The sequence below is a fragment of the Arachis hypogaea genome, chromosome 11 (assembly GCF_003086295.3).
Source record: "Arachis hypogaea cultivar Tifrunner chromosome 11, arahy.Tifrunner.gnm2.J5K5, whole genome shotgun sequence".
In the NCBI taxonomy this organism is placed as follows: domain Eukaryota; kingdom Viridiplantae; phylum Streptophyta; class Magnoliopsida; order Fabales; family Fabaceae; genus Arachis; species Arachis hypogaea.
Window position 1 is genome coordinate 2,521,575 of NC_092046.1, and position 25,220 is coordinate 2,546,794.

At 31.5% G+C, this 25,220-nt stretch overlaps 3 protein-coding genes across 4 annotated transcripts; all 3 read left to right on the forward strand.

Annotated features, from left to right (window-relative positions):
• The first annotated feature begins 494 nt into the window (after positions 1-494).
• Positions 495-4,077, forward strand: LOC112723955 (uncharacterized). Its single transcript, XM_025775294.1, has 6 exons — positions 495-641; positions 3,231-3,310; positions 3,472-3,547; positions 3,626-3,698; positions 3,794-3,858; positions 3,949-4,077. Exons 1-6 carry the CDS (start codon positions 495-497, stop codon positions 4,075-4,077), a joined length of 570 nt encoding a protein of 189 aa, XP_025631079.1.
• A 6,297-nt stretch (positions 4,078-10,374) lies between these two features.
• On the forward strand, positions 10,375-13,570 carry LOC112719862 (ubiquitin-conjugating enzyme E2-17 kDa). 2 transcript variants are annotated; one of them, XM_025770585.2, is made up of 5 exons: positions 10,375-10,605; positions 10,700-10,779; positions 11,246-11,373; positions 12,497-12,601; positions 13,124-13,570. In XM_025770585.2, exons 2-5 carry the CDS (start codon positions 10,710-10,712, stop codon positions 13,265-13,267), a joined length of 447 nt encoding a protein of 148 aa, XP_025626370.1. In that variant the 5' UTR covers positions 10,375-10,605; positions 10,700-10,709; the 3' UTR covers positions 13,268-13,570. The 2 variants fall into 2 exon arrangements, with proteins under 2 accessions (XP_025626370.1, XP_025626371.1); XM_025770586.3 differs by having other exon boundaries at positions 10,386-10,605; positions 10,685-10,779.
• A 688-nt stretch (positions 13,571-14,258) lies between these two features.
• On the forward strand, positions 14,259-19,013 carry LOC112719863 (ubiquitin-conjugating enzyme E2-17 kDa). The gene is made up of 5 exons (XM_025770587.3): positions 14,259-16,273; positions 16,354-16,433; positions 16,814-16,941; positions 18,157-18,261; positions 18,669-19,013. Exons 2-5 carry the CDS (start codon positions 16,364-16,366, stop codon positions 18,810-18,812), a joined length of 447 nt encoding a protein of 148 aa, XP_025626372.1. The 5' UTR covers positions 14,259-16,273; positions 16,354-16,363; the 3' UTR covers positions 18,813-19,013.
• Positions 19,014-25,220: the final 6,207 nt, after the last annotated feature.

Here is a 25,220-nt window from a genome sequence, read left to right on the forward strand (position 1 = left end):
ATATATTTTATATTGGTGGTTAATTTTAGTGTACACGTATCATAGTTGATAAATAATATATAATTCCACTACATCTATACCTTTTATAATAAATAAGATTAAATATTTTTTCGTCCCTAACGTCTTGGATCAAAATTAAAATTGTCCCCAACCTTTTTTTAATTAATATCATCATCAACGTTAAATTTAGTATTAAAATCATCCTTTTGAACATAGTAATTTTTTAAATGACACAAATACCCCTTCTCTATTATTACTACCATTACCCCACCTCACTCATTACCCCCACCCTCCCACCTAAAATAGAAAAACAAAAAGACACGGAGTAAAAGAAGAGAGAAACAGAAAGGGAGAAGAAAGAAAAGAAAAGGAAGAAGAGGGAGGTGACGACGGGGAAGAATGCAGTCACGTCGTGTCGTGACTGTAGAGAAAGACAAAACGAGGAGATGAGAGAGAGAACGAGAGAAGAGAGAAATAGAGGGAGAAAAAAGGAAATGAAAGGAAGAAGGGGAGGTGACGGCGGGAAAGAGTGTGGTCGCGGCCGTTGCGTTGTGAAAGAGTGCGGCTGCCGCTATCGCGACATGAATGAGGTGGGAGCTGCTCTGTCGGTGTCAAGCACCATCACCGTCGTCGAGCTTCTCGTGATGAGGGGCTTTGCTCTTTCCCCTCTTTTGATCTGTTTTTATCCTCAGCCATAGTGCAATGGCGACGACAGTAGCTTTCCGCGCCGTCGCTTCTTCCTCCTCTTTCCCTCAATCGCGACGGCGACGGACAGCAGCAACACCGCCCCTCTTCTTTGAGTTTTCCTCCTCCTCCTTCTTCTCCTCTCTCTCTCATGTGTTCTTCTCTCTTGAATTTTTCGTCTTGAATTTGAATATGGTATTGTTGTTGTTGATGAATTTTTAAATCTGAATATATTATTGTTATTGATTCTGTGTTAGCTTTGTTTGATTTTTTTGAAATTTAAAAAAATAGTTGTTGTTGTTGAAAATTTGGGTGGAATCTGAATATATTGTTGCTGTTGATTCAGTGTTAGCTTTATTTAATTTTTGAAATTATAAAAAAATAGTTGTTGTTGTTGAAGATTTGGATGGATAGAGTGGAGCAGGGAGGAGGGCAAAGGGAAAAGAGAGAGATGATGATGAAGAGTATTTTAGTCCAAAAATTTAAAAAATAATAATTTTAAAATGTTTAATAACTTGAAGATAATATTAATAAAAAATGTTGAAGATAATTTTGATTTTGACCCAAAACGTTAAGGACGAAAAAAATACTTAATCCTAATAAATATTATTTTGATATTTCTTTTTTTTGTTTTGCTAACTAAAAAATAATTTAAATACACAATTAATTGATTTGCTAAGTAAAATAAAATAAAATAAGAAAGATGACTGAGTGAAGGGATTTGTTGATTTTATCTTATGATGCCTTTTGTAAACTTTGTTAGTTTAAACTTTAGAAATATTTAAATTTCATAAACGTGATGCTGTTGAATGTATATTTATTTTCTCTCTCTCTCTTTTCTAATTGGAACTCCTATGTATTATTGTACTTTTGTTGTAATTCTTTATTTTTTATAACATTTTGGTTCTAGCACAAAACTTTGTCTATGCTATTGTAGCTTGTTATTTGTCTTGCATTTAAAATTTAACAAGATTAATTGCTTGTCAAAACAAGATTTAAGACCAATTTCTTTAGTGATGTACAACTTGCCAAATTATTTTTGAGTTTGTTCTATATAAGTAATCATGGAGTTAATTTTTCTATATTCTATTATGTCAGGCTCCAAAAATTTCTTTAAGAAGCTCAATGGTCACAAATTTGTGGGGTGCCCAATGCCTTGTGTGTTCAGATAACAAGACTAGAGTATACTAAGAAAGCAAAGCACATGTGGTAGTGATACCAAACCTTAATAAGGACAAGTTTGTTGATTTTCTGAACGAATTTGTGAAGAAGCATACTCAATGGTTCAAAGATTGCTAGTTTTAACAATATTACATTACAGTAAAACTTATTGCTTTTGTCATTTAAACAAGTAAAAGTTTTAACAGGTTCCAATCTTGGGTCCAAGGTTTTAGTTGGTTTATAAAGGACATATCCTATACTTTATTGACATTTTTATTTGCACTTGATAGAAACTAGTTCTTGGAGAATTTTATATATAGCTTGTTATCAACATTAATTTAAAAAACTTAGTTGTCTTATGTTTTTTAGTTTTTATGTATTATTTGGGTTATGATAGATGTGCTCATTCTAAATGGGAACACGGTGCTTTTGCAGAATAATGTATGTTTTTTCAACTTTTTTTTTAGTTTTTGTAATTTCTATTGTATTGATTTTTATAATTTAAGGGCGATTAGCTTTTGTAATTTCTGTCCATTTTAAACTTTAGAATTTTTACTCGTGTTTTAACAGGCAGTAATTGGTTGATGAAATCATTAATAGTTTTTTTTAACAAGCTATTGTGGATGGCATGATTCAATTCTTTGGATATCTAAACTAACGTTGATATCGAATCCAAGATTAAGGAAGCTAGAAACGTGAATCAAGCTAAGCAAGTGCAACATCCTCGCATATATAATTGCCACTATAGCTGATTTCAGCTCAATTTTCAAGTTTTTTGTCAAACATAGAAAAAACTAAAAAAAGTCATATAGCTAATGCTATAATCAAAATTACACATTTGCTTTCAGAAAATACCAGCTTGTCTCTTATAACGCTGAAAAACCACTCATTAATCATTATACATTTATACTTATCATTTTAACGTTGTAAAGGTCGTGCCACACCGTCAAAAACTCAACTAGTTAGCTTAAAAAAAAAATCTCAAAATATAACTAAAGACATAATCATGCACAAGCGCACAGCAGTGCAATCACAACTACATTTAGGCTAAGCTTTTCACATGATATCCGACAATTTCGTGTGAGGTAGTTTGGTGTCTCTAGGGCTGCGTTTGTTTTTGTAAACAGGACAGGACATGACACTGAGACAGAGACATTGAGACAGAGACACTAAAAATTACTCTTTGTGTATTGTGTTTGGATACAATAGACAAGACACTGATGTAATGTCTAGTATTCTGTTTGGATACATATAAACAAGACTAAAATATAATGTAAAATTACTAAAATAGGCCCATCTAATTTTAATTTTCATAGCCACCTCTCACCGTCTCTGTCTCTGTGTTGCACTCCTTGGCTGCTACCCTAACTCTTCCTCTTCTCCAGGAACGGTGGAGGAGTGAATGTTGTTCCACCTGCACGACGTTGCCTGTTTTTTACGCCGCTTCTAACTCGTTTTCTGTTTCTCCCAACTCAATCTCTCTTCTTTCTCTTCTTGGCTGTTGTTCTGGACCTTCTCTTTGTAAGTTCTATCTTACTTGATTTTCATTAGTTTCCAAACCCTTGATTAAAAAAAAAAGAAAAAAAAGATAAGTAAATTGATGTTTTTCCCTTGACCTTGAACAAAACATGTCAGGGGAAAGTTTATTTGGGAAAGGAATAATTCCTGGGCCGCCGTTAACGACACCTTCTTCCTCACCAATGTAAATTTTTCACTATATTCATTTTGATTGTTGTTTTTGCTTCTTCAATTGTCGTTTTGTGTTTCTTGTTTCTTTCAGGATGCGTTCGAGAGGCACCGCGTGGTCTTCACTGTTGGGACTTCCATTGCCTCCGTTGCCACTGCTTGGATCGGTCTCTTCATTTCTCAGTGCTTTCCATTCATATCATCTGATTTGATTATTTGATTGGGTTCATTGATTGTAAGATTGGTTGATTTCTTGTTTCAGGGTATTCATTGCGCCATTTCCATGATGAAAAGGTTGAACAAAGGCTTGAATCAATTGAAAAAGCTGTGAGTCTTTCTGTATCTCTTTTTTTTTTCTTCTTAATTCTAATTGTAATTCTAATGGATATGTCTATTTCATATGTTTCTGTGTGGCAGATGAAACACAAGCATAATCTAGAACATTCCGAAATCAAAGACATTGTTGGTCCTGGAGGTCTCAGTGTTCCTACTTGTGCTGCCACTGCCGCAACCACCTTGTTCATTGGGATTGTTCCTTCTTTCTAGCACTTTTAATACCTATGATCATGATTTCTGTGGCAATTCTCCAATGTAGCTATTTAAGTCTTGTCAATTTGAATGCACAATAGTCCTTTTTGGTTTTTAATGATATAATTATTCATTGAAGAACAAATGCACAATGGTGCTGTAGGGTATTGTAAGGTTAATTTGTAAGTTGAACTATCATTGCTGTTAAGATTTCGAATGTATTGAAATTTAAAGGATTTGTAGTTTACAAACTTCCTATTTGAATTGCTATTGCTATTTCTTAGTCAAAACTGTGCTTGATACTGAAGATGCTACAGCTAGGAGTATTGCTTTGAATAAGCCAGCTTTTTAGAAAAAAAAAAAAAAATAGAATAGCAATACAGATATGACAAACCACAGTCGAAATTTTGTACCATTATTTAATATTTATTCATATTCCTCATCCTTCATGAGATAGTTGCTTAAGATACTTATTTTGTTGTTTTCATTATTACATTTATAATGCATTCTTTTTTTTCCTATGTTAAGCAATGCTGCAAATTAAAAAAAAGGTTTGTTTCGTCAAATTTTATGTTATGGACAACACAAATCATTTCTTCTTGGTTCAAATTTATTATGGAAGAAATAAACATACTCCTTATGATATAGGTATTTGGCAAGTGCGTCTCAATTTTTCCTTCAGGATAATTATTATTCATGGTTCCAACACACTTTAAAAAATATTTAGTGGTTATGCCAAATGATCAAAATCTAAAAAGTTTCAGTACAAATTTCTAAAAAATTGCACTAATAAAAACTCAATGCAATAACAAATCAATCTCTCTCTGCATCAACATTATACACTATAAACTCAATGCAAAAAGGATACAAAATCCTAAATTCTGCACTAACATAAAGTCAAATTCTGCATTAAAAAACTGCACTAATAAAAACTCAATGCAATAACAAATCAATCTCTCTCTGCATCAACATTATACACTATAAACTCAATGCAAAAAGGATACAAAATCCTAAATTCTGCACTAACATAAAGTCAAATTCTGCATTAAAAAACTGCACTAATAAAAACTCAATGCAATAACAAATCAATCTCTCTCTGCATCAACATTCTACACTATAAACTCAATGCAAAATTGAAACAAAATCCTGAATTCTGCACTAACATAAAGTCAAATTCTGCATTAAAAATCTGCACTAATAAAAACTCATTGCAAAATTCAAATTAGAACCACATAACTAATAAATGTATCACATGTCACATCCTAACACACAAATTAAACATAAAAATAATACTAATTTCAGTCATTTGTTTATTGAGAAGAGATTAACTCTAACTCTGACTATACAATATAGCTCTGGCAAATCCAGCTTTCTGAGTATGTCCTAGTGACCAAAAGGTTTTCTCCAGTTGAGGATTTGTGGAGAACTTAAGTGCAATCGAAATAATTTCATCATCTGTGAAGCCAAGCTCGCTAAGGCATGTCACCAACCTTTTTTTCTTCATGAGTGTTCATCATAGCCTGAGCAAATGCATCCAAACGTTTTCCATGTTGATCAAACACATATTTTAGGGTCTCAATTAGTTCCTTCATCATGTTAGTGTCCTTCATCGCCTTAGATGAATGTGGCTTCTTTCCTTGTTTCCTCTCAGAGGATGAAGCCACAGAGTTAGATTGTTGGGGAAGAGATTCACTGAAATCTTGAGTTGAGTTGAACATAAAAAATTCTTCGTCATCCATTTCTTCATCTCCATCTTTTTGGACTTCTTCTTCAGCGTCATTGCCACTTACAGCATCCACTCCACTTGCTCTTTCTTTGCAAAATATTTTCTCCAAACGAGGATACAGAGGAAAGGGCTTTCCTGGAGTATACAACCTTTGTCCTTGTTTCTAGGAAAAGGAATTACAAAAATATCATAAAAGGACAAAAATACATGTTGCAGAAAATATAAATAATTTAGTAAATTCAAACTAGTAAACCAACCTTCAAATATGCAGCTAGGATCTCTTTGTTATCCACAACCACACATTACTTCACATCATCCCATACAAAACCACTACCTCAATTATTAACTACATTTATCTTAAATCATTTCCATCTGGGATCTATGCAGTTATCTGGAATAGGAACAGCTTTTGCAAACAATAGACTTTGGACACGTATGACTGAGGATAACACCTTGTTGAAATACCTACTTATTGTTTCTCCTGGCCTATAAAATCTAACTTGAAGCGTGCGATTCTTTTTATGATGAGCTAGTATTATTAAAAACGTAATCACTTGTTCAGGTATACTTACACGACATTCATCTCTTAATCCACCTTGAACTTTTAGTAACTCACACAATCTTCCTAATGCATCTACGCTTATCCTTAATTCCCAAATACAATTTCTATCGCCTCCTTCTATTAAGCGGTTTAATACATTCCGTCTTAAGGGATTAGTATTAATTTCTCTATTCCTAATCAACAAATGTCCCCTTCTCCTTTTTCTCAAATATAAAAATGCAAACATCAAAACTAATATCGTTACTACTTCAAGCTCAGCCTGAATCATAAAATAAAAAAATAAATCGTCTAAATTGCTCAGAGCGATTCGATGGTTCCATTCTTCCCTAAATAACACATAAAAAATAACTTATATAATTAACACATTCTAAAAATTATCAGCAACAATAAACACAGCAGCCATAAGAGCAACAACAACAAAACTCACTAATTATATTATATATTAAAATTCAAAATAATTTTTTCATTCATTCACACTATCATTGTAAACATTTGAGATTTTATCAAAGAAAAGAATGTAGCTCTTATTTTTTATATAATTTTCAGATTGAAAAAACATAAAAAAAATAAAAAACGAAAAAAATGAAAATAAAGCAGAACGAAATTCTTTTGAATAGAAAAAAAAACAAAAATAAGAAGCAATAAGGAGAGATGCAAAGTAGTACCTGGTTATGTGACCGATAAAGAGAAGAACAGTCTTCCAAAAATTGGAACAGGAACAAGCGGTAATTGGCTATTAGAAATATTGTTATTAGATTAACTGCACAAAAAAATCAATAAAAAAGAGATAAGAAGATAACAAATCAGAAAAGAGAAGAAGATAAAAAAAACCAAGACAAGAATCGAAAACAAAAATGAAGATACAGAATCAGGAAAAAGAAGAAGAAGAAAGAGAGACAGAAACAGAGAACAAGAAGAAGATATTATTGTGAAAGAAGTGAAGGAAGAGGAAGAACAGAACAAAGTACAAAATCACGACAGAAAGAGCAAGAAGAAGATCAACAGTAGAAAGAGAGATCAAGAAGAAGAGAGAGTACCTGGAAACGACGGCAGAAAAGTTTAGGTTAGGTTTTTCACAAGAAGAAGATCAGCAGAAAGAGAGAGCAAGAAGAAGAGAGAGTATTGGAAACGACAGCAGAAAGCTTAGGTTAGGTTTTTCACAAGATAATACAAGGGGGTAATAGGGGAATAATGAAAAATTACTATGGGCAAAAAGGGAAAAATTTTTCATTAAAAATCCCGTGTCCACCTTCTTATTTCCGTGTCCACCAGTGTCCTTCATTTAGAAGTGGACACAAAAATGAAAAAAAAGTGTCTCAGAGACACTGTGTCCACTATCTATGTCTCTCTATCCAAACATGTTTTACATATGTATTGTCCACGTCTTTGTCCACCATAAACAAACACAGCCTAGGTTCACATATAGGTCCTGTATCCTTGGCAAGAGGGAGTATCGTCAACAATTGAGTCTTTTACTTTATGGTTCTAATTATCACTTACAATGGAGCAATCAACTACCTACAATGAAAATCACAAGCATGCATAGTAGACTTATTGGTAACAACAACAAAGCAATAAGCAATATAAATCACATCGCCCTGCAAAGAAACAAATCTCGGTCTAAAGAAAATAACCAAAACTAATTGGAGTAAAAAAAATGTAAGGTCATGAAAGAATTGCTCCTATACATATGTATGTAAACGGTAAATGTAATAAATATAAAAGTAATATCCAAAGTAGATACCTAGTAATGCTTAGTTAAAAAAAAAAAGTAGATTATACTGTGTAGAATACTCAATAAGTAGAGTCTAGAGTCTTGGAGTCAAGATCCCAAAAGTTACATGAAATTGAATAAAGGTTATTTGATCATGCAAGAGAGAATAAATGAATTCATAATAAAAAAATTACTTGAAAGTTGAAAAGATACATCTTACCGATTTCTTACCTTTATACAATGCAACAACAAAAATAATAATTATCCTATACCCCACCCAGTGAGAGTATGCTACATGAATAAAATAGTGACATTACACCCTATCATAAAACTATGTCTAAATTTTGCGATAAATTGCTTGACATTTTTTTCAACTTTGAATAAAATTTAATCCCCAACAACCATATTAGAAAGGAAGAGACTCGTCTCAAACTATGAATCATCACGTTCAAATATTCAATGCATTTTTTTATCTCATTATCCACAATTAAAATATGACTACACTAAAAAAACATGACTTTGCTGATTTTACAAACCAAATTTCTTAACAATTAAAATTGTACTAAATAAAGGGTTAAGTACTGAAATCATCCCTAAGGTCTGGAGTGAAAATCAAAATCATTCCCGACCTTTTTTTGTTATTAAAATCATCCTCAACGTTACAAAACGTTATAAAATCATCATTTTTACCAATTTTTTTTATTACCAAATTACCCTTCATTAAAAAATTATAAAATAAAATTAAAAAAAATAAAAGAAAGACTGAGGGAGAAAGAGAATCAGGGGAATGGGGAAGGGGAAAGGGGGGGGGGGGCGAGAAAGAGAAGGGGGTGGGGGAGAAAGAGAATCCGGGGGAGAGGGAAGGGAGGGCCTCAAGCTCCGCCGCTGTTCGCGAGTTGTCGTTGGTCGGTGGCATCAGATCCGCGAATTTGTTTTCTTCTTCTGTGACGGGAGGGGGCATGGGAGAGGGGAGAAGGGAGAAGGGAAAAGGAAGAGGGGAAGGTGAAGGGGAAGGGGAAGGGGGGAGGGGGGATGGCGCTGGCGAAGGGGAAAAGGGGAAAAGACGCAGGGTGGGAAAGGACGCGAGGGAGGGTGGGGGAAGGGGTGTGGGGGAGGAGGAGTGGGAAGGGGAAAGGGGGGAGGGGATCGCCGCCGTTGGAGGAGCCGCGTCCTGTCGCAGCCATCGCGCCAGTCACCGCCGCGTTACTCAGGATCGTCGCCTTGCCACAGCCACCGTCCATCGCGCCGCACCACGCCACATTGCCATCAGGAACAGAGTGTGCACAGGGGAGGGAGACCGCCGCGCCTTCGTCGCCGTTCCTCGCTGCCTCCGCCTCCGCCATCTGCATCTGCTTTCTTGCTTTCTTATTTTTTTGCTTTCTGTTTCTGTTTTTTGGTTTGGTGTTGTTTTGTGTTGTTGCTGTTGTTTGGGGTTCTTGGTGTTTTGGTGTTGGTGTTGGTTGGTGGTGTTTGTGGTGTTTGTGGTGGTGGTGGTGGTGGTGGTGGTGTTGATGGTATTATGTTGTTGCTGTTGCTTTATGTTCTTGGTGTTGTGTTGGTTGGTGTTGGTGGTGGTGTTTGTGGCGGTGGTGACAGTGGTGGCAGTGGAGGTGCTGGGGTGAGAAAGGTGAAGAGAAGAATGATGATGATGAGGTATTTTGGTCCAAGAATTCGGGGAAGGACGATTTTAAAACATTTTGTAACGTTGAGGATGATTTTAATAACAAAAAAGGTCGGAGACGAATTTGATTTTCACCCCTTACTTTAGGGACGATTTCAGTACTTAACCCATTAAATAAATTTTAACAAAGATAAAACTCCATAAGCATTATCTATTAATGAGAAATTGTTCTATTTTAAAGACAAATACAATTTTTTTTTCTACGAATTTCTTAACTCGATAAGCCAATAACTAATGTACTACATATTAATGCTCTATTTATTAAAGATCTATCGCTAACTAATGAATTGTTAGATATACAAAATGAATTTTGAACATCAAATATTTATTTAAATAGATAAATATGACTATTCAAATAATCTAAATTAATTAAGATAAATATTAATTATTTTTAATATTTTTTAATTATAAAATATTTATAATAATAACTATTATATATATTTTTTATTTAATTTTTTAATAAAATAATTTATATAATTTTATATATTATCCCATATAAAATATGAAAATATACACTAATAATAACTAATAACTAATATGTGATCATTAATTTAAGATACAATTTAAATTAATTAAAAATTAAAAAACTAAATTGAGTTAGAAATCAAATTTCAAGCCATCAGTATTAACTCAACTAATATGTGGTCGTTAATTTAAGACGGAGAGAGTATTTGACGTTGATCCTACGCTATCAATATGGAGCACGCGAATCCGGAAAACCGAACATTCTAGAAAACCTAGCCTTCTATAATTTCCCCCAATTTCCATTTCTTCTCTTTCTCTCTCTCTTGATTTCCCAATCAACGCAACAAACCAAACCCTTACCAAAATTTTCAACCCTTTCTTTAGCTTTTCCCTTTCAGGTTTTTCTCTTCTTCTTCGCTTCTATCATATTCGTGCCTCTTCAGTTATTCGTTTACAATTTCAACTTATTCTATTTAGGGTTTTTTGTCGCAGTTTTTTAAGCATGGCATCGAAACGCATCTTGAAGGAGCTCAAAGATTTGCAGAAGGACCCTCCTACGTCATGCAGCGCTGGTAACCCACCTTGATCCCCTTTCAATTTGATATCTTAGCATATTAAGGAAATTGTTTAATTTTTAGGACCGTAAAAGTTAATTGATTTTTGGTTATTCAACCCCTCTCGTTTAATGTTTTCATAGCTGAAGGGATCTAATTTTTGGGGGTTAATTATTGCCATGTTGATTCTATTGTTTTTATTATCTAGGTATGTTAAGATTCAGCCCTTGTTGCCTGTTATGTTCTAGTTAAGAAGGAAGAAAGAAGGATTATAGAGCAAAATTCAAAATCAAACCCAATGTTTTTATTGTGTTTATTTTATTATTTTATTTGTTGGGTTTTTTTTTGGGGGGAAGGGGGGGGGGTTGGATATGGAGCTGACTACTATGTGAGGCTTGAGGCTTCATGATTTTTCCCATCTGTTGTTTCTGAGCTAGCTGTTCATGAAGTTTGGTAAAAAATGTTAGTTTCTGTTCTCTATTAGGTCCTGTGGCTGAGGACATGTTTCACTGGCAAGCAACAATCATGGGACCAGCTGATAGCCCATATACTGGCGGTGTTTTCCTTGTTTCGATTCATTTTCCTCCGGACTATCCATTCAAGCCACCAAAGGTAATCTATCATGTACTTTGTTGCCTGCATTCGTAGCTTTTAGGTTGGTGCTTCTCATGATGACATGTTGCTTCTTTGGTGGTTGCTCATATTTCTTGCCGCAAGTTTGCAAACCAGTTTTGGCCTGCTTGAACTTGCACTTACACTTGCATCTATGTTTATCATTTTACATTTGCATTACATAAAATGCGTTTGTGTAAGGAGATTCTGGACAAAGCTCAAGTGGAATTATGGCTTGCTCGTCAGCCTACCACCCTCCTGAAATCTCCTATTGTAGCACAGGTTCAATGGAGAGATTCTTTGGTCATTTGTTATTGAATCAATTGGCTTTATTAAAAATTTTCCAAAGTGTTTACTACTTGTTATGCTTGCTTTTATTATCATTATATGTTATGATTTTGTTGGATTTTGTTATGCTTGTTTACTACTTTGTAGACATGGTACATGACAGAGCTCAATGGCGTCGTTTGATTTATGTAGCCGACCCCACCTAGTGAGACAAGGCTTTGTTGTTGTTGTTGTTGTTATGATTTTGTTGGATTTTTCATAAATGGTTTGCATAAGGCACCTAGTGTCATGTGTGACTTGACTTGCTGAGGCAGCTTAAGGGTGATAACCTTTTTGATAACTCTGATCTGTTTCTGACTTCACTTGTAAACGTTGCTCAGTAATTCACTTTCCATGGTTTGGTGCTTCCTAGCCATATATCTGTTAACGGGGGAGATTGATTAGTATTGGAATGTGGAGTTTGGAAAGAATATTGCATCAGCTGTGTAGTTTATGTGTTACGTAACATAACTACAGGTCTTATCTTTTGTGTTCTTGTTTTACTACCCCAGCCACCCTTTTCACTTGTTTGCACATGCACAAAAAACAGTGAGTAAAGATGACAACAGTATTAAAACGAGGTGTTGCAGCTAGCAAAATTAGATGCTACATTGTAATTTGTGCTAGTTGTCCATATGGTCATCTCTTATGTTCTATGAGATATCATATATCCTTTACTTTTATAACCGTCTCATTGTTCTCTTTTATTCTTGTGCAATCTTATTTCCTCTATTACCGAAGAATTGCCTAGTTTAATTTTCTCTAATATATGGATGTTATCTTTAAATTATATCAGGTTGCATTTAGGACCAAGGTATTCCACCCAAATATCAACAGTAATGGAAGTATATGCCTTGACATTCTTAAAGAGCAATGGAGCCCTGCACTAACAATTTCGAAGGTTTGATTTTCCTACTTACTCATCTAGTTGATCATCAATTGAATTTCATATTTTCCTGTGTGTGGTCTTTAGACATGTTTTGTCATTTCATCTTATCTTTGGTTTGATCTCCTTAATACACATCTAGATGTTAGTACCTGTCATACTTGGAGACAATTTTCATTAAGTAATACTGGACTACTAAATGTTATGTCAAATTTAAAAATGCAAGTCTTATGTACCTGTTTAAAGCTTCTGGTCGATATTAACTTCAAGTCTCAGTTTTCTGATTTTCTATCAATTGAAGCTTTGCTTGTTGCTAAGCTGCACTTAAAAATAGACATCCATTAATCCTAACTTGAATTATAGTTTTAGTTCCAACTTGATAATTCACTATGTGGTCTGCAGATACTTAATAAGAAGTGGATCTGTTCTTTTTTAAATTTTCTAAATGGAATCCTATGTGAATGAAAACACCTAATTTATGCTGATCCTGTTTTGAATGTTGGAAAACATAAAGTTTTTAGTCTTGTTCTATTTCAGGTTCTTTTGTCAATTTGCTCATTGTTGACGGATCCCAACCCTGATGATCCTCTTGTCCCTGAAATTGCGCACATGTACAAGACTGACAGGGCTAAGTATGAAGCTACCGCACGCAGCTGGACACAGAAGTATGCTATGGGATGATTATAAATACTTTTGGTTTGCTGTTTAAATTGAGCTGCGTAATCACGACTACGACTTATGTCAAACAAAATGATATTTTGAATGAATGTTCTATCTTTTCTTATCAGGGGAACTAAGCCATGGTAAGGGAATTGGTTTTTATCATTTGTGAATATTTCTTTGTGAGACAATGGTGATGGAAGTTGTAATGTATTGGCATGCAGATTTCCTTTTTTTTTTTTAAATTGACCTTCTATTCTAAACCTGTGATGAAGTAATATATAGTTGTGAAAACTACTTATATAAGTGGAGTATTTTGAGCTATTAGATTTTGTATCAATGGTTAAGATTAAATTATAATGTCATGTAGTTTTAAGTGGTCAAGTATATATATTTTTTTCATCACCATGCATATTTGGTTCAACAATTACTCCTTTCACTCCTCACTAGTTGCATTCCAAGGGAAAAAAAGGACTTACTGGTTCACAAATAATTAGATTTGGTATAATAACCTGCCCTTACTGGGATGAGAAACAATTAGATTTGGCCTTAATTGGATCACAAATGGTAGATCACAAAGTAAAATTAAATTTTATATAATTATTTAACGATGGTTGGCTTAATTGGTTCAATTAGTGATTTACCGTTTGAATCAGTAATTTGATGATCTAATAGTTTGACCAGTTTGATTATTGATTTGGTTTTGATAATTATGTGTTTGGCTGATTCGTTTATCAGTAAAGACACTTTTATTCTTTATCCTTACTAATTTTTCCTTTCTTTCATTCTTCTTTTCTCAACATAGAGAGAGTAAGCATAACATTCAAAAGACAAAAAAGAGAAAACACTAACACTTGAAGAAATAGCCATTATTACATAAAATCACTCATTGGAAAATAATTGTTCAGGTGTGTTTAAAACCTGTGATTTTAATTCGTTCAAGAGTTAAAATTATTTTCTAAGCTAAAGAATGTAGATTTCAATTCTAATGAAAATTTATCTTTTGTTTTAGTCTAAAATCAAAGGCAGACAAAAAATGACCAGATTTCTAATTCCGTTCTCATGTATACTAAGATCATCTAACTAATTATCTTCATTCTTCTCCATTCAACACAAAACACAATGTGCCTCACCTCTGCTAGACTGCTACCACCTACCATTGCCGCCACCATTCTTGTAATTATCATCATCATCGTCATTTGCAGTACCATAGCCATGATCACCAATACAGTTGTTTATTTTTTGTGATGCTTATTTGACAAGGATGATGAGATCTTAAGAGAGAGAATGAGAAGAAAGTAAAGATCATGGTGAAGAGAGATAAACTGATTTATGAATTATGACCAATCTTAATAACGATCACCTTATCATCTTAATTTGACAGCTGTGTATTTTATATTGCGAGTTATAAGTAAAAATGACTGAAAGACCATATTGTCTCACAAAGAATAAGATGACCAAATTATTTTATTTTGAGTAATTATCCAAATCAGACGAAAGATTTTAAAAGTCGACATTTTAGTTTTCAAGAAAAATTAATACATAGATCAATCTTCAAGGTAGACAAATTAGTTCTCAATTTATTTTCCGGCAGAATAATTACTCAAATTAATCTTCAAAGATTTTAAAACGGACATTTTTGTTCCTAAAGAAATTAATATATAGATTAATCCCCAACGTTTTTATCTGTCAAACATAACAGCTTCCTGTCCATTTTACTTTTACTATATATCGATTTTTATTATTATTAATTTAACTTTATGCATGTGTTAACTTTGTGCATGTGGCTAATGACACTAGCATATTAATACACTCCTTTTGTTAGACACAAGTAAGATTAATAATGATGTTTTGAAATTCAAATTAAAACATTTTCTTTTAATACAAATATATTTTTTAAAATAGGACATCTTTTGAATATATTAAATACAAAAATATCAAATGATTTTAACTTTGAATTTTTATAGAGTAATCTTTAATAATTTTATTGATTATTATTATTATTATTATTATTATTATTATTATTATTATTATTATTGAGTGACTATATGTATATATGTATATATACTTTTTATATTATAAATATATACATAAAAATTTAATGAATAAATTTATTATTATTTTTGTCCAAAAATATAAAAATTATGATATAATATTATTGTGCAATTAATAATAATAATAATTTTATTTTTTTTATAGAGGACTGTTATGTCTGACGGAGAAAAATGTTAGGAATTGATCTGTGTATTAATTTTTTTTTGGGATTAAAATGTTCGTTTTAAAATTCTTGAAAATTGATCTGGTAATTACTCTGCCAAAAAATGAACTGAAAATTATAAAATTTTAGAGATTAATTTGTGTATTAATTTTTTTTAAGATTAAAATATTTGTTTTTAAAATTTTTGGGACTAATTTAGATAATTATTCTATTTTTTTTCTTTTGTCAAAAATTGTAACGTCTTTCATGAAAATAGTCAATTATGAATGGGGTTTTGTTAAAAAAAAAAATTAGTTAATATATGTCTTTAAAACGTATATTAAAATTATTATTAATAAAATTTTAAAATTTTTTAATAAATACATTAAAATTTTAAATTTTATATTCTTAATAAAAATTTTCTAAGTATATAACTTTAAGACACGTTAGAGTTAATAATTTAGATCTCTAAATTAGTAAATTTTAAATTTTTATTTTAGAAAGTAAAATATAATTTTTTATTCTTTTATTTTTTTTGTCTTATTTATAAAATAAATAATAAAAAATTATATTTTATTATCTAAAGTAAAATTAAGATTTAGAGGATCGAAATCTTAAGTTAATTAAACCCAAATAAAATTGGCGTGTTCCGTGTTTGGTATTTGACGTTGATCTTACGCTGTCATGGAACACGCGAATCCGAATTACCGAACGTTCTAGAAAACCTACCCTTCTCTATCATTTTCCTCATTACAAATTTCTCTTTTCCTCTCGTTTTTCCGGTAATCAGCTATAAACCAAACCCTTCTCGATATTTTCAACCCTTTCAGGTTTTTTTCCTTCATCTTCTTTCATTTTCTCGTTTGCAATTTTAATTAATTAATTAATTAACTAATTTTGTTTACTGTAGTTTTGTAGGCATGGCATCGAAACGCATCTTGAAGGAGCTCAAAGATTTGCAGAAGGACCCTCCTACGTCATGCAGCGCCGGTAATCCACCTTGTGATCCCTTTTCAATTTCATACCTTAGCTATATTAAAGAAATTGAACGCTTAAAATTTTTTTACTTTTAGGACCCCTAATAGTTAATTGATTCTTGGTTATTCAACCCCTTTCGTTATGTTTTCATAGCCGAAGTGATCTAATTTTTAGAGGGGTATTGTTTTCTGTATCTAGGTATTGTGGTTAAGAGGGAAGAATTCTATAGCAAAAATACAAATAAAAGTCAATTTTTTATGATATAGTGATTGGAGTTGACTACTATGTGAGGCTTCAAGGGTTTTTCCCAATTTTCACCATTGAAGTCTGTATTCATCTCTTGGATTTTAGTTATCTGTTTTATGAAGTTTGCTAGCTCTGTGCTGTATTAGGTCCTGTGGCTGAGGACATGTTTCACTGGCAAGCAACAATCATGGGACCAGCTGATAGCCCGTATACGGGTGGTGTATTCCTTGTTTCGATTCATTTTCCTCCGGACTATCCATTCAAGCCGCCGAAGGTAATCTATCATGTATTTTGTTCCTTGCATTGGTAATTTTTAGTCGGTCCTACTTACGACGAATTAATGTTGCTTCCTTGGTGGTTGTTCCAAGGTTATTAATAATGGATAGCAGTCAAAATTCCCACTACACAATAGTGCTATTGCGCCAAATAGCGAATATTTGACAACCTTTAGGGGAGATCAAGGTATCAATAGTGGATCATGGCTTGTTGCTCGTTGCATTTTGCTAAATTTCCACTATGCAATAGTGCTATGGCCCCGATATACCAGATATTTGACAACCTTGGGTTGTTCGTATTGCTTGTAGCCAAGTTTGCAACTAATCTTTTGTTCAGCTTGGCCTGCTTGAACTGCTTGACCTTGCACTTGTATTTATGTTTATCATTTTACATTTGTATTACACAAGATGTATTTGTGTAAGAGGAATAGAGGATTGCAAAGAGTTCAAGTCAGGTGACGTCTTGGCAGTTAGCCTCCGCCACAGGTTCAATCGAGATTTTTGGTCATTTGGTACGGAATCGAATGGCTGGATTAAAATGTAGCCAAAGTGTTTGCTACTCATTCTGCTTGTCTTATTATCATTGTATGCTATGATTTTGTTGGATTCTTCATAAAAGGTTTGCATATGGCACCTATTGCCATGTGACTTTCAAGGCTGGAAACATGCCTTGCTTGCTGAGGTGGCTTAAGCGCGAGTACCTTTTGATAACACTGTTTTCTGATTTGTAACTGTCTTTCAGTGATTTGCTTCCTCTGGTTTGATGCTTCCTAGCCATCTGTCTGTTAACAGGAAAGATTGAATAGCATCGGACTGTGGAGTTTGAAAAGAATATTTTGTCCGTTGTGTAGCTTATGTAATAGTGTAGCATAACTACAGCTCTTTTTGTTTATGAGTTCTTGTTTCACCATCCCAGCCGCCCATTTCACTTGTGTGCATATGCACAAAAAACCAATGAGTAAGGATTACAACAGTATTAGAAAGAAAGATGTGTTGCAGACTTGCAACTAGATGCTTAGATGTAACTGTTGATAGGTTTCGATATGGTCATGTATTATGTTCTATGAATATCAGTCATATATCCTTTACTTTTGTATCCATCCTATTGTGGTCTTTTATTCTTGTGCAATCTTTATGTGCTCAATTACTGGAGAATTTCCTAGTTTAATTTTCTCTAATATATGGATGTTATGTGGCTTTTTAAATTTTATCAGGTTGCATTTAGGACCAAGGTATTCCACCCAAATATCAATAGTAATGGAAGTATATGCCTTGACATTCTTAAAGAGCAATGGAGCCCTGCACTAACGATTTCCAAGGTTTGATTTTCTTGCTTACTTATCTAGCTGATTGCCGCCAGATGGAATTTCGTATTTTCCGGTGTGTGGTCTTTAGATATATTTTGGCATTTCATCTTGGAGACAGTTCTCATTAGGTAATGCTGGACTAATAAATGTTATCTGGAAATATAAGATTGCATGTCTTGTGTACTTCTCTATGAGTATCTGGTCAATGTTGACCTTTTGAGTGTCATATATAGTTCTAATGCAAACTTGATAATTCACTATGTGCTCAGCCCGAAACATAAATTGTTGAAAATAACAACTGGAACTGACGAACTGTTTTACATTTTTTGAATGGAGCTCTATGTGATGTAGACGCCTCACCAATGCTGTTCCTGTTTTGAATGTTGGGAAACATAAGTTCTTGTCTTGTGCTATTTCAGGTTCTTTTGTCAATTTGCTCCTTGTTGACGGATCCCAACCCCGATGATCCTCTTGTGCCTGAAATTGCGCACATGTACAAGACTGACAGGGCTAAGTATGAAGCCACCGCACGCAGCTGGACACAGAAGTATGCCATGGGATGATTATAAATACTCTTGCTTTGCTGTTTAATGTAGCTGCGTAATCACGAATTATGTCAAAACAAAATGATATTTTGAATGAATGTTCTATCTTCTCTTATCAGTGGAACTAAGCCATGGTAAGGGAATTGGTTGGTTATCATTTGTGAATATTTCTTTGTAAGACGATGGTGATGGAAGTTGTAATGTATTCGTTTGCAGACATCCTTTTCTGTTGACCTTTCCCAAACCTGTGATAAAGTAATATAGCTGTTAAAATTTTAAACTAGTTTTATGAGTAAGTGGAGTAATGATTTTGTATCAATGGTTAAGATTAAGATATAATGTCATGTAGTTTTATCATGTGATCAAATGACGACTTTAAAAATTACCATGCAAGTTTTGCTTCAACAATTCAGGTTACCCCTCCTACTCTTCTCACTTAGATGCGTTCCTCGGAAAAGAAAAACTTACTGGGATCACAAAGATTTGGCTTAATAAGCTGCAACTGTATTATTTGGTAAGAATTATTTTGAGGATGTTTAAACCTTGTAAAAAATGCTTGAAAATATTGTGTCTATAATGTTCAAACCATGATTTAAAAGTTTATTATGCCACCATGATGCCTCATGTATCCTTTGATTTTCTTTATTATTATTATGAGAGATCTTGTAACATCATAGATAGACAGCATGATAATGTTTGTGAATTTATGGTAGTGTGAAAGTTCTCGTGACACTGTTTTTGGGCCCAGGCTGCATTCAAGTTCTCTATAAAATCTCCATCATTTTATTTATGCTAAATATATCCACTATGTGCCATTGAGTACTATTTGAAATGAGACAGTGCAACCTCAATTTGATCATAGTGGTGATGAAATGAAATTCAGAAGTTGTCCTTTGAGAAAGTGAAATCTCACCATCTTGGTTCAACTCATGTTTTATGCATGCCTCTCATTAAAACATATGTCAAAAAAAAAATGCCAGAGCCTAAGTTACTTGGAAAATGGAAGCATAATGACAAGTCAATTATGTTAGGCAACTTTCAACAATAAGAACTTTCATATGATTTCTTGGAAAATCCTTTTCTTTTTTCATTTAAATTTTTGCTACAAATTGACAAAGTTTTCCTTTTCCCCCGTTTTCTCTCACTTTTTTTCTATTGACTTCTGAATTTGTTAGGTTTTATAACATCACCAGAGTTGTATTATTTATATGTATCTGTCTTTGTTTGAATAACTTTCTTTTATCATTGAATGAGATATAAAATCTTTTTCAATGGTAGAAGAAAGTTAAATCAAGTAAATGTATACGACTAAAGTGAGTATCCTAAACATATTTATGTCAAAAAGATTGTTATGATTGCCATTGATAAGTTTTGATACAGAGTTTCTATAATCTACTTAGACACTTAGTCATGGGGTATTATATAGCACATTTTGCCAAAGTTATCACTACAGAGATATTCCGAGGGAAATATTATCACATGTTTAATTATCTTTTTTTTTTTTTCACTTTTTTACCACTAGAGACTAGTATATAAGGTTTAATATATGGAAAAAATTTCAAGTGTCCCGGAGAATACCGGTGTTCTAGTTATTTTAACCATTGATTTCAATTAATATATATTTTTTATAATTCAGATCAACGGTTAAAACAATTGGAATACCGGTGTTTCCGATACACTTGAAACTCTTCCTAATATATGTAGTTGCCATTACATAAATAGAGCGTAAACTTTTCAAAAAAAAAATATATTTTAAATACACGTTTAATTACATTTCACATTTATCATGTGAAATTGTGAATAATTATCCAAAATCACATATAATTAGACGATTGTATAAAACGTTTTTACATTGTCATTATCTCAAAATTAATCTCTAAAATAATATTTGCAAGACTTGAATTAAAAATATTTTGTTCGGTTGGGAAAAAAGGATTTTATTTTTTGTTTTTCACAGTATCTCCTAACTTGGCATGACAAGCACTAATTTGTCGCGGATCGGAGTTTTATTTAAGAGTTTGTTGCTGGTTAATGGATTGCTTAATGCACTAGGCGGGATTTGAACCTTCAACACTAGTTTAAACGGATTAGTAAACTGAATTTGGATCCTCTAAATTTTAAATTTGTACTTTAGAGGGTAAAGTGTGATATTCTACCCTTGAATGGTTTCTCTCTCATATTTATTTTTGGTCCTACCTATAAAATAAATGGTAAGAGATCACACTTTACTCTCTAAAATAAAATTCAAACTTTAAAAAATCAAAATCTAAATAAACTAACCACTAGACAAATTTAATTTAATTTTTTAAAAAATAAAAATAAAATAAAATAAAGAAGGTAAATTACATGAAGCAACTAAATGCCCTTATGGGGGCAAGTGATGAAATGGAAGGAAAAATCTTGATAGCACATTTGAGGAATTGAGTTGACCTTTAGAATTTATGAGAATTTAATATGATGTTGTAGCCTCAAAGATGCTGGCTGGAAAGCACTAGCACTGCCACCCTGAAAAGACACGTTTGAGGTCAGTGTGGCCTATAACTAACCAGAATTTATAAAAAAAAATATATTTTTTTTTATAATATAATTTTTTTTTTATTTTTTGTTAATTACTTTATACAAAATTAAAAAAAATATATGAAATATAATTCATAATATCATTTGGTATTAAGATAACAATTCTTACAATACATGCCATTGGTTAACGACATTAATTCTGTGTAACCGCAAAGAAAAATAATAATAGTGGCTGAGGAAAAAAGTTATCAAAAAGAAAAAAAAAAGAAATGAAAAGAAATTTGAAGATGATATACCTGATAAAATAACACATGATATGTTTGGCTAAGGAATTTGTGGTAGAAATTTCGTTCTTTTTTAAGTAGTGTTGGTAGGGAGATACTCGTTACAAGGTTTTTAATATTTAAATGAAATTGTCTCCAATAAATAACTTTTTTATTATTATTATTTTTGTGATAGAATATATTATTCGAATATTATTAGTGTCACAATTTATAAGACATAAAAGCAGATTAAGTATAATATTACTTGGAGAAACTGCAATGGAATGCCAATATATAACCTTGTAAGGAAAGTTAATTACAAAAGATTAATTAAAATGATTAAAGAAACTTAATCTAGTTTGGCCTAAAAAAATAAAAATAAAAAATGAAAAATAGTGAGACTAATAACTTGATTCACAAGCAATGTGTACGGAATGAAAGTGGTCACCCTTATGAAATGTGTTAACTCCCTATAACATAGAAAATAGCAGACACGTGCTTGACTTGCTAGCATGCTTATTTGCCTTTGCTTCTTCCCCAAGCCATAACCTAACTAAATCTTTTTCACCAATTTGCCTATAATAATTTTTTTTTTTTTTGTATAATCATGCACAACATTGTAAAATATTTTACATAATCATACAATCACATTTGTTTTTTTAGATGACTATTCATGTAGTTAATATAAATAATTATTTTTAGAGAAAAACACAAAATAGCTCCTGACAATTATCTCGAAAGATAACGAGGCTCTTGACAAAAAAAATCCAACTCAGTCCCTAACAATTAGCTCAAAAGGATAATGAGGGTCGTGTGCAAAAAAAAATATTTCAATATTTTTTTTTACACAGGACTAATCAGTCCCAAAAAAAAAGATTAGGGGTCGGATTGAATTTTTTTTTTTTTGGGACCTTGTCCTTTCGAGATAATTGTCAAGGTCGGATTTGATATTTTTTTATTGTTATTATATTACATAATTGAATGCACATGTAAATTACTTTACACTAACAGTGCATGAAAATTAAATTCTCTATTAACACATAAAATATAATATTAAATATACATTAACTACTTTAATGATTGATTTTTAGCATACATAATATTTTTGTTTTTCTTTTTTAATGCTTTTTAGGACGTGTTAACCTTTTCTTTTATTTTTTTGGAATTAGTTCAACCTTGGACATTGATCTTTGGCACTTTCCGAAAATGATGGTCACATAGTAATAAATAACGCTTATCAAATCTAGTGTGATCTCCTAGATTTTTCTATGTTTTTGTCACTATTCAAATGAAGTTTCCTTTTCTAAGTTCATGATAGTGCCATTTGAGAACTAATAATTATTCCGATAATGTTAAAAAAATATAAAAAATAATTAAAATTTGTCTTGTTTAATATTTATTAATTATTATAATAATTAATAAATTTTAATTATCTTTTTATTATTGAGATCATCAAAGCTTCTTTTTAAAAAATACAAGTAAATTACTTTGTTGGTTACACTTTGATCACACATGAATTTGATCCTTGTATGTCAATTCAAAAAAGAAAGAGAGAAAAAAATTTAGAAAAATAAATTTGGCAATTTTTTTACAAGAATTGTGTTACACGTAGTAAAATATCATAATAATTTATTTTTATTACTATTATCAAATAGAGTGCTTTTTTTTTCGAAAAATAGAGTACAAACTTACTTTAAGTAGAAATTTACAGATATAAATTGATTTTCTATACATTTTTTAATTAATAGTTAAATTATTCTGTTAATTTTTATAATTTTTTTAAATTTATAATTTGGTCTCTATATTTTAAAAAATTTTAATTGAATTTTTACGCTAATTTTAAATTTATAATTAGATATTTTTTAACAATAAACATTAAAAAACTATTTTTTTAATCTGTCTGACACTATGAGTAAATATACCTCAATACATTATGTTAAGTTAAATATTTTTTGAAAGATAATAATATGATTATAAATGTAAAATTAATATAAAAAATTAATTAAAAAAATTTTTAAATATAAAATTTAATCAAGCTATAAAAATTAATAAAATAATTTAAGTTAAATTAATTAAGGTATCCAGCTGAGCAGTGTTGATAGACAAACTCTGCAGATTGTACTGAAAAGAGTTTACATTTCATCATCATTGGTTGGAACTGGGCCAGCATTGAACATTGTCATAGACACATTTCCCTTTCCTTTTTTTACCTCTTTTTGTTTTCTCTTCTTTTTCCACAATTAATGGTGATTTTACTCAATTATATATATTCTACCACTTTATACGCCAACACAATGAAACATCCTTAGCCATTCTTACAGAAAAAGAAAATTTTACATTCCATTATTCGAGGTAACTTTTTTTTTTTTTCATAATTCAGTTCGATATATATCTTTTTGTACCTTTATTTTATTTGTATTTGCTTTTTTAAATATATATGGTTGAAATAGGGCTAATTTTTCTTGTTATAGAAGTAGAAACAGTGATATACCTTAACATTGTAATTTTTGGTGTTTTTTAAAACTATGGAAAGTACATAAATCGAAAGGTTCGATTTCTTTACTTTAATTTTTTTTTAACACAAATTGGACGGTCCAATTTTTGCTTCTCTAGTTAAGCGATTCCACATTTGAGTATAACACCCCAACAATTCACATTTTAAAAAAATATCACTACCACTCCAATATTAAAAATAAAAATTCTTGACATAGCAATGTTAATATTCAAATGTCTTTAATATGTGACACCAAAAAAAAAAAAAAGTCTTTACTATAAAAGTTGTTGTTTTACCTCCTTATAAAGTATTCATCATGATCACCATATTTGAATTACTTTGCCCCATTATTCAAAATCATAATACTTAACACTTAAAAATTTATAACATGAAAGATAATTATTAACGAAAAAAAAATCCGTTTAGGTCAACAAAAAATAAAACGGCTTAATATTTAAAAAAAAAAAAACAATCAACAAGTGTTTTTTCGAGTTTGGTTTAATTATAAATTTTGTTACTTGTTATTGAGTCATTCTAATAATTAGTTTATTCATTTATTTAAATGTGTTATAAATTTAAATCTTACTTTATAATTTGTTAGACAACAATACACTTTTATATAAATAGAATTTAGATCTGTAATTAATTAATCTTTACTTTGTCAAGTTTAGAATTATTGTAAAAAAATTATAATTTTGTTATTTGTTAAAAATAGATATTATTCATAAGAAAAGAAAATTTTAATATATTTACTAGTATTAAAAATTTCAATATCTTATTTTTTTTAACAAATGTCCTATATACAAATATTAACAAAATCTACTAACTACTACATACCTAAGAATTTGTCTTGTAAACATATTACAAAGCCACGTCAATAGCCCAACTTCAACGTTATTGTTACACTAATATTTCATAAAGAAATAAGAAATTGTAATTAACAAGTAGTCAATTTGCGTGGTCTTAGATTCATGAACGTGGAAAGTTAATTAAGTTGGTACCTTCTTTGGACTCCACCCTTGCTTACTTTCTTTGTCTCTTTATTAATATTAATAAATTGTTTGTGCTCCCTCTTATTGCTATCTACTCGGGTTTCAATTGAATTTTGTCTAATACACAAAACAACATGGCTTCCTTTGAACTTTCTTAAAC

What these genes read in the sequence shown, in the direction of transcription:
- LOC112723955 (XM_025775294.1), top strand. Translation starts at nt 495, where the DNA reads ATGAAAGGAAGAAGGGGAGGTGACGGCGGGAAAGAGTGTGGTCGCGGC. An exon ending in ACACCTTCTTCCTCACCAAT is followed by an intron (nt 3,548 to 3,625) that starts GTAAATTTTTCA and finishes TGTTTCTTTCAG; the next exon opens with GATGCGTTCGAGAGGCACCG. An exon ending in CGTTGCCACTGCTTGGATCG is followed by an intron (nt 3,699 to 3,793) that starts GTCTCTTCATTT and finishes TTCTTGTTTCAG; the next exon opens with GGTATTCATTGCGCCATTTC.
- LOC112719863 (XM_025770587.3), top strand. Translation starts at nt 16,364, where the DNA reads ATGGCATCGAAACGCATCTTGAAGGAGCTCAAAGATTTGCAGAAGGAC. An exon ending in TCCTACGTCATGCAGCGCCG is followed by an intron (nt 16,434 to 16,813) that starts GTAATCCACCTT and finishes GTGCTGTATTAG; the next exon opens with GTCCTGTGGCTGAGGACATG. An exon ending in ATCCATTCAAGCCGCCGAAG is followed by an intron (nt 16,942 to 18,156) that starts GTAATCTATCAT and finishes AAATTTTATCAG; the next exon opens with GTTGCATTTAGGACCAAGGT.
- LOC112719862 (XM_025770585.2), top strand. Translation starts at nt 10,710, where the DNA reads ATGGCATCGAAACGCATCTTGAAGGAGCTCAAAGATTTGCAGAAGGAC. An exon ending in TCCTACGTCATGCAGCGCTG is followed by an intron (nt 10,780 to 11,245) that starts GTAACCCACCTT and finishes GTTCTCTATTAG; the next exon opens with GTCCTGTGGCTGAGGACATG. An exon ending in CTGCACTAACAATTTCGAAG is followed by an intron (nt 12,602 to 13,123) that starts GTTTGATTTTCC and finishes GTTCTATTTCAG; the next exon opens with GTTCTTTTGTCAATTTGCTC.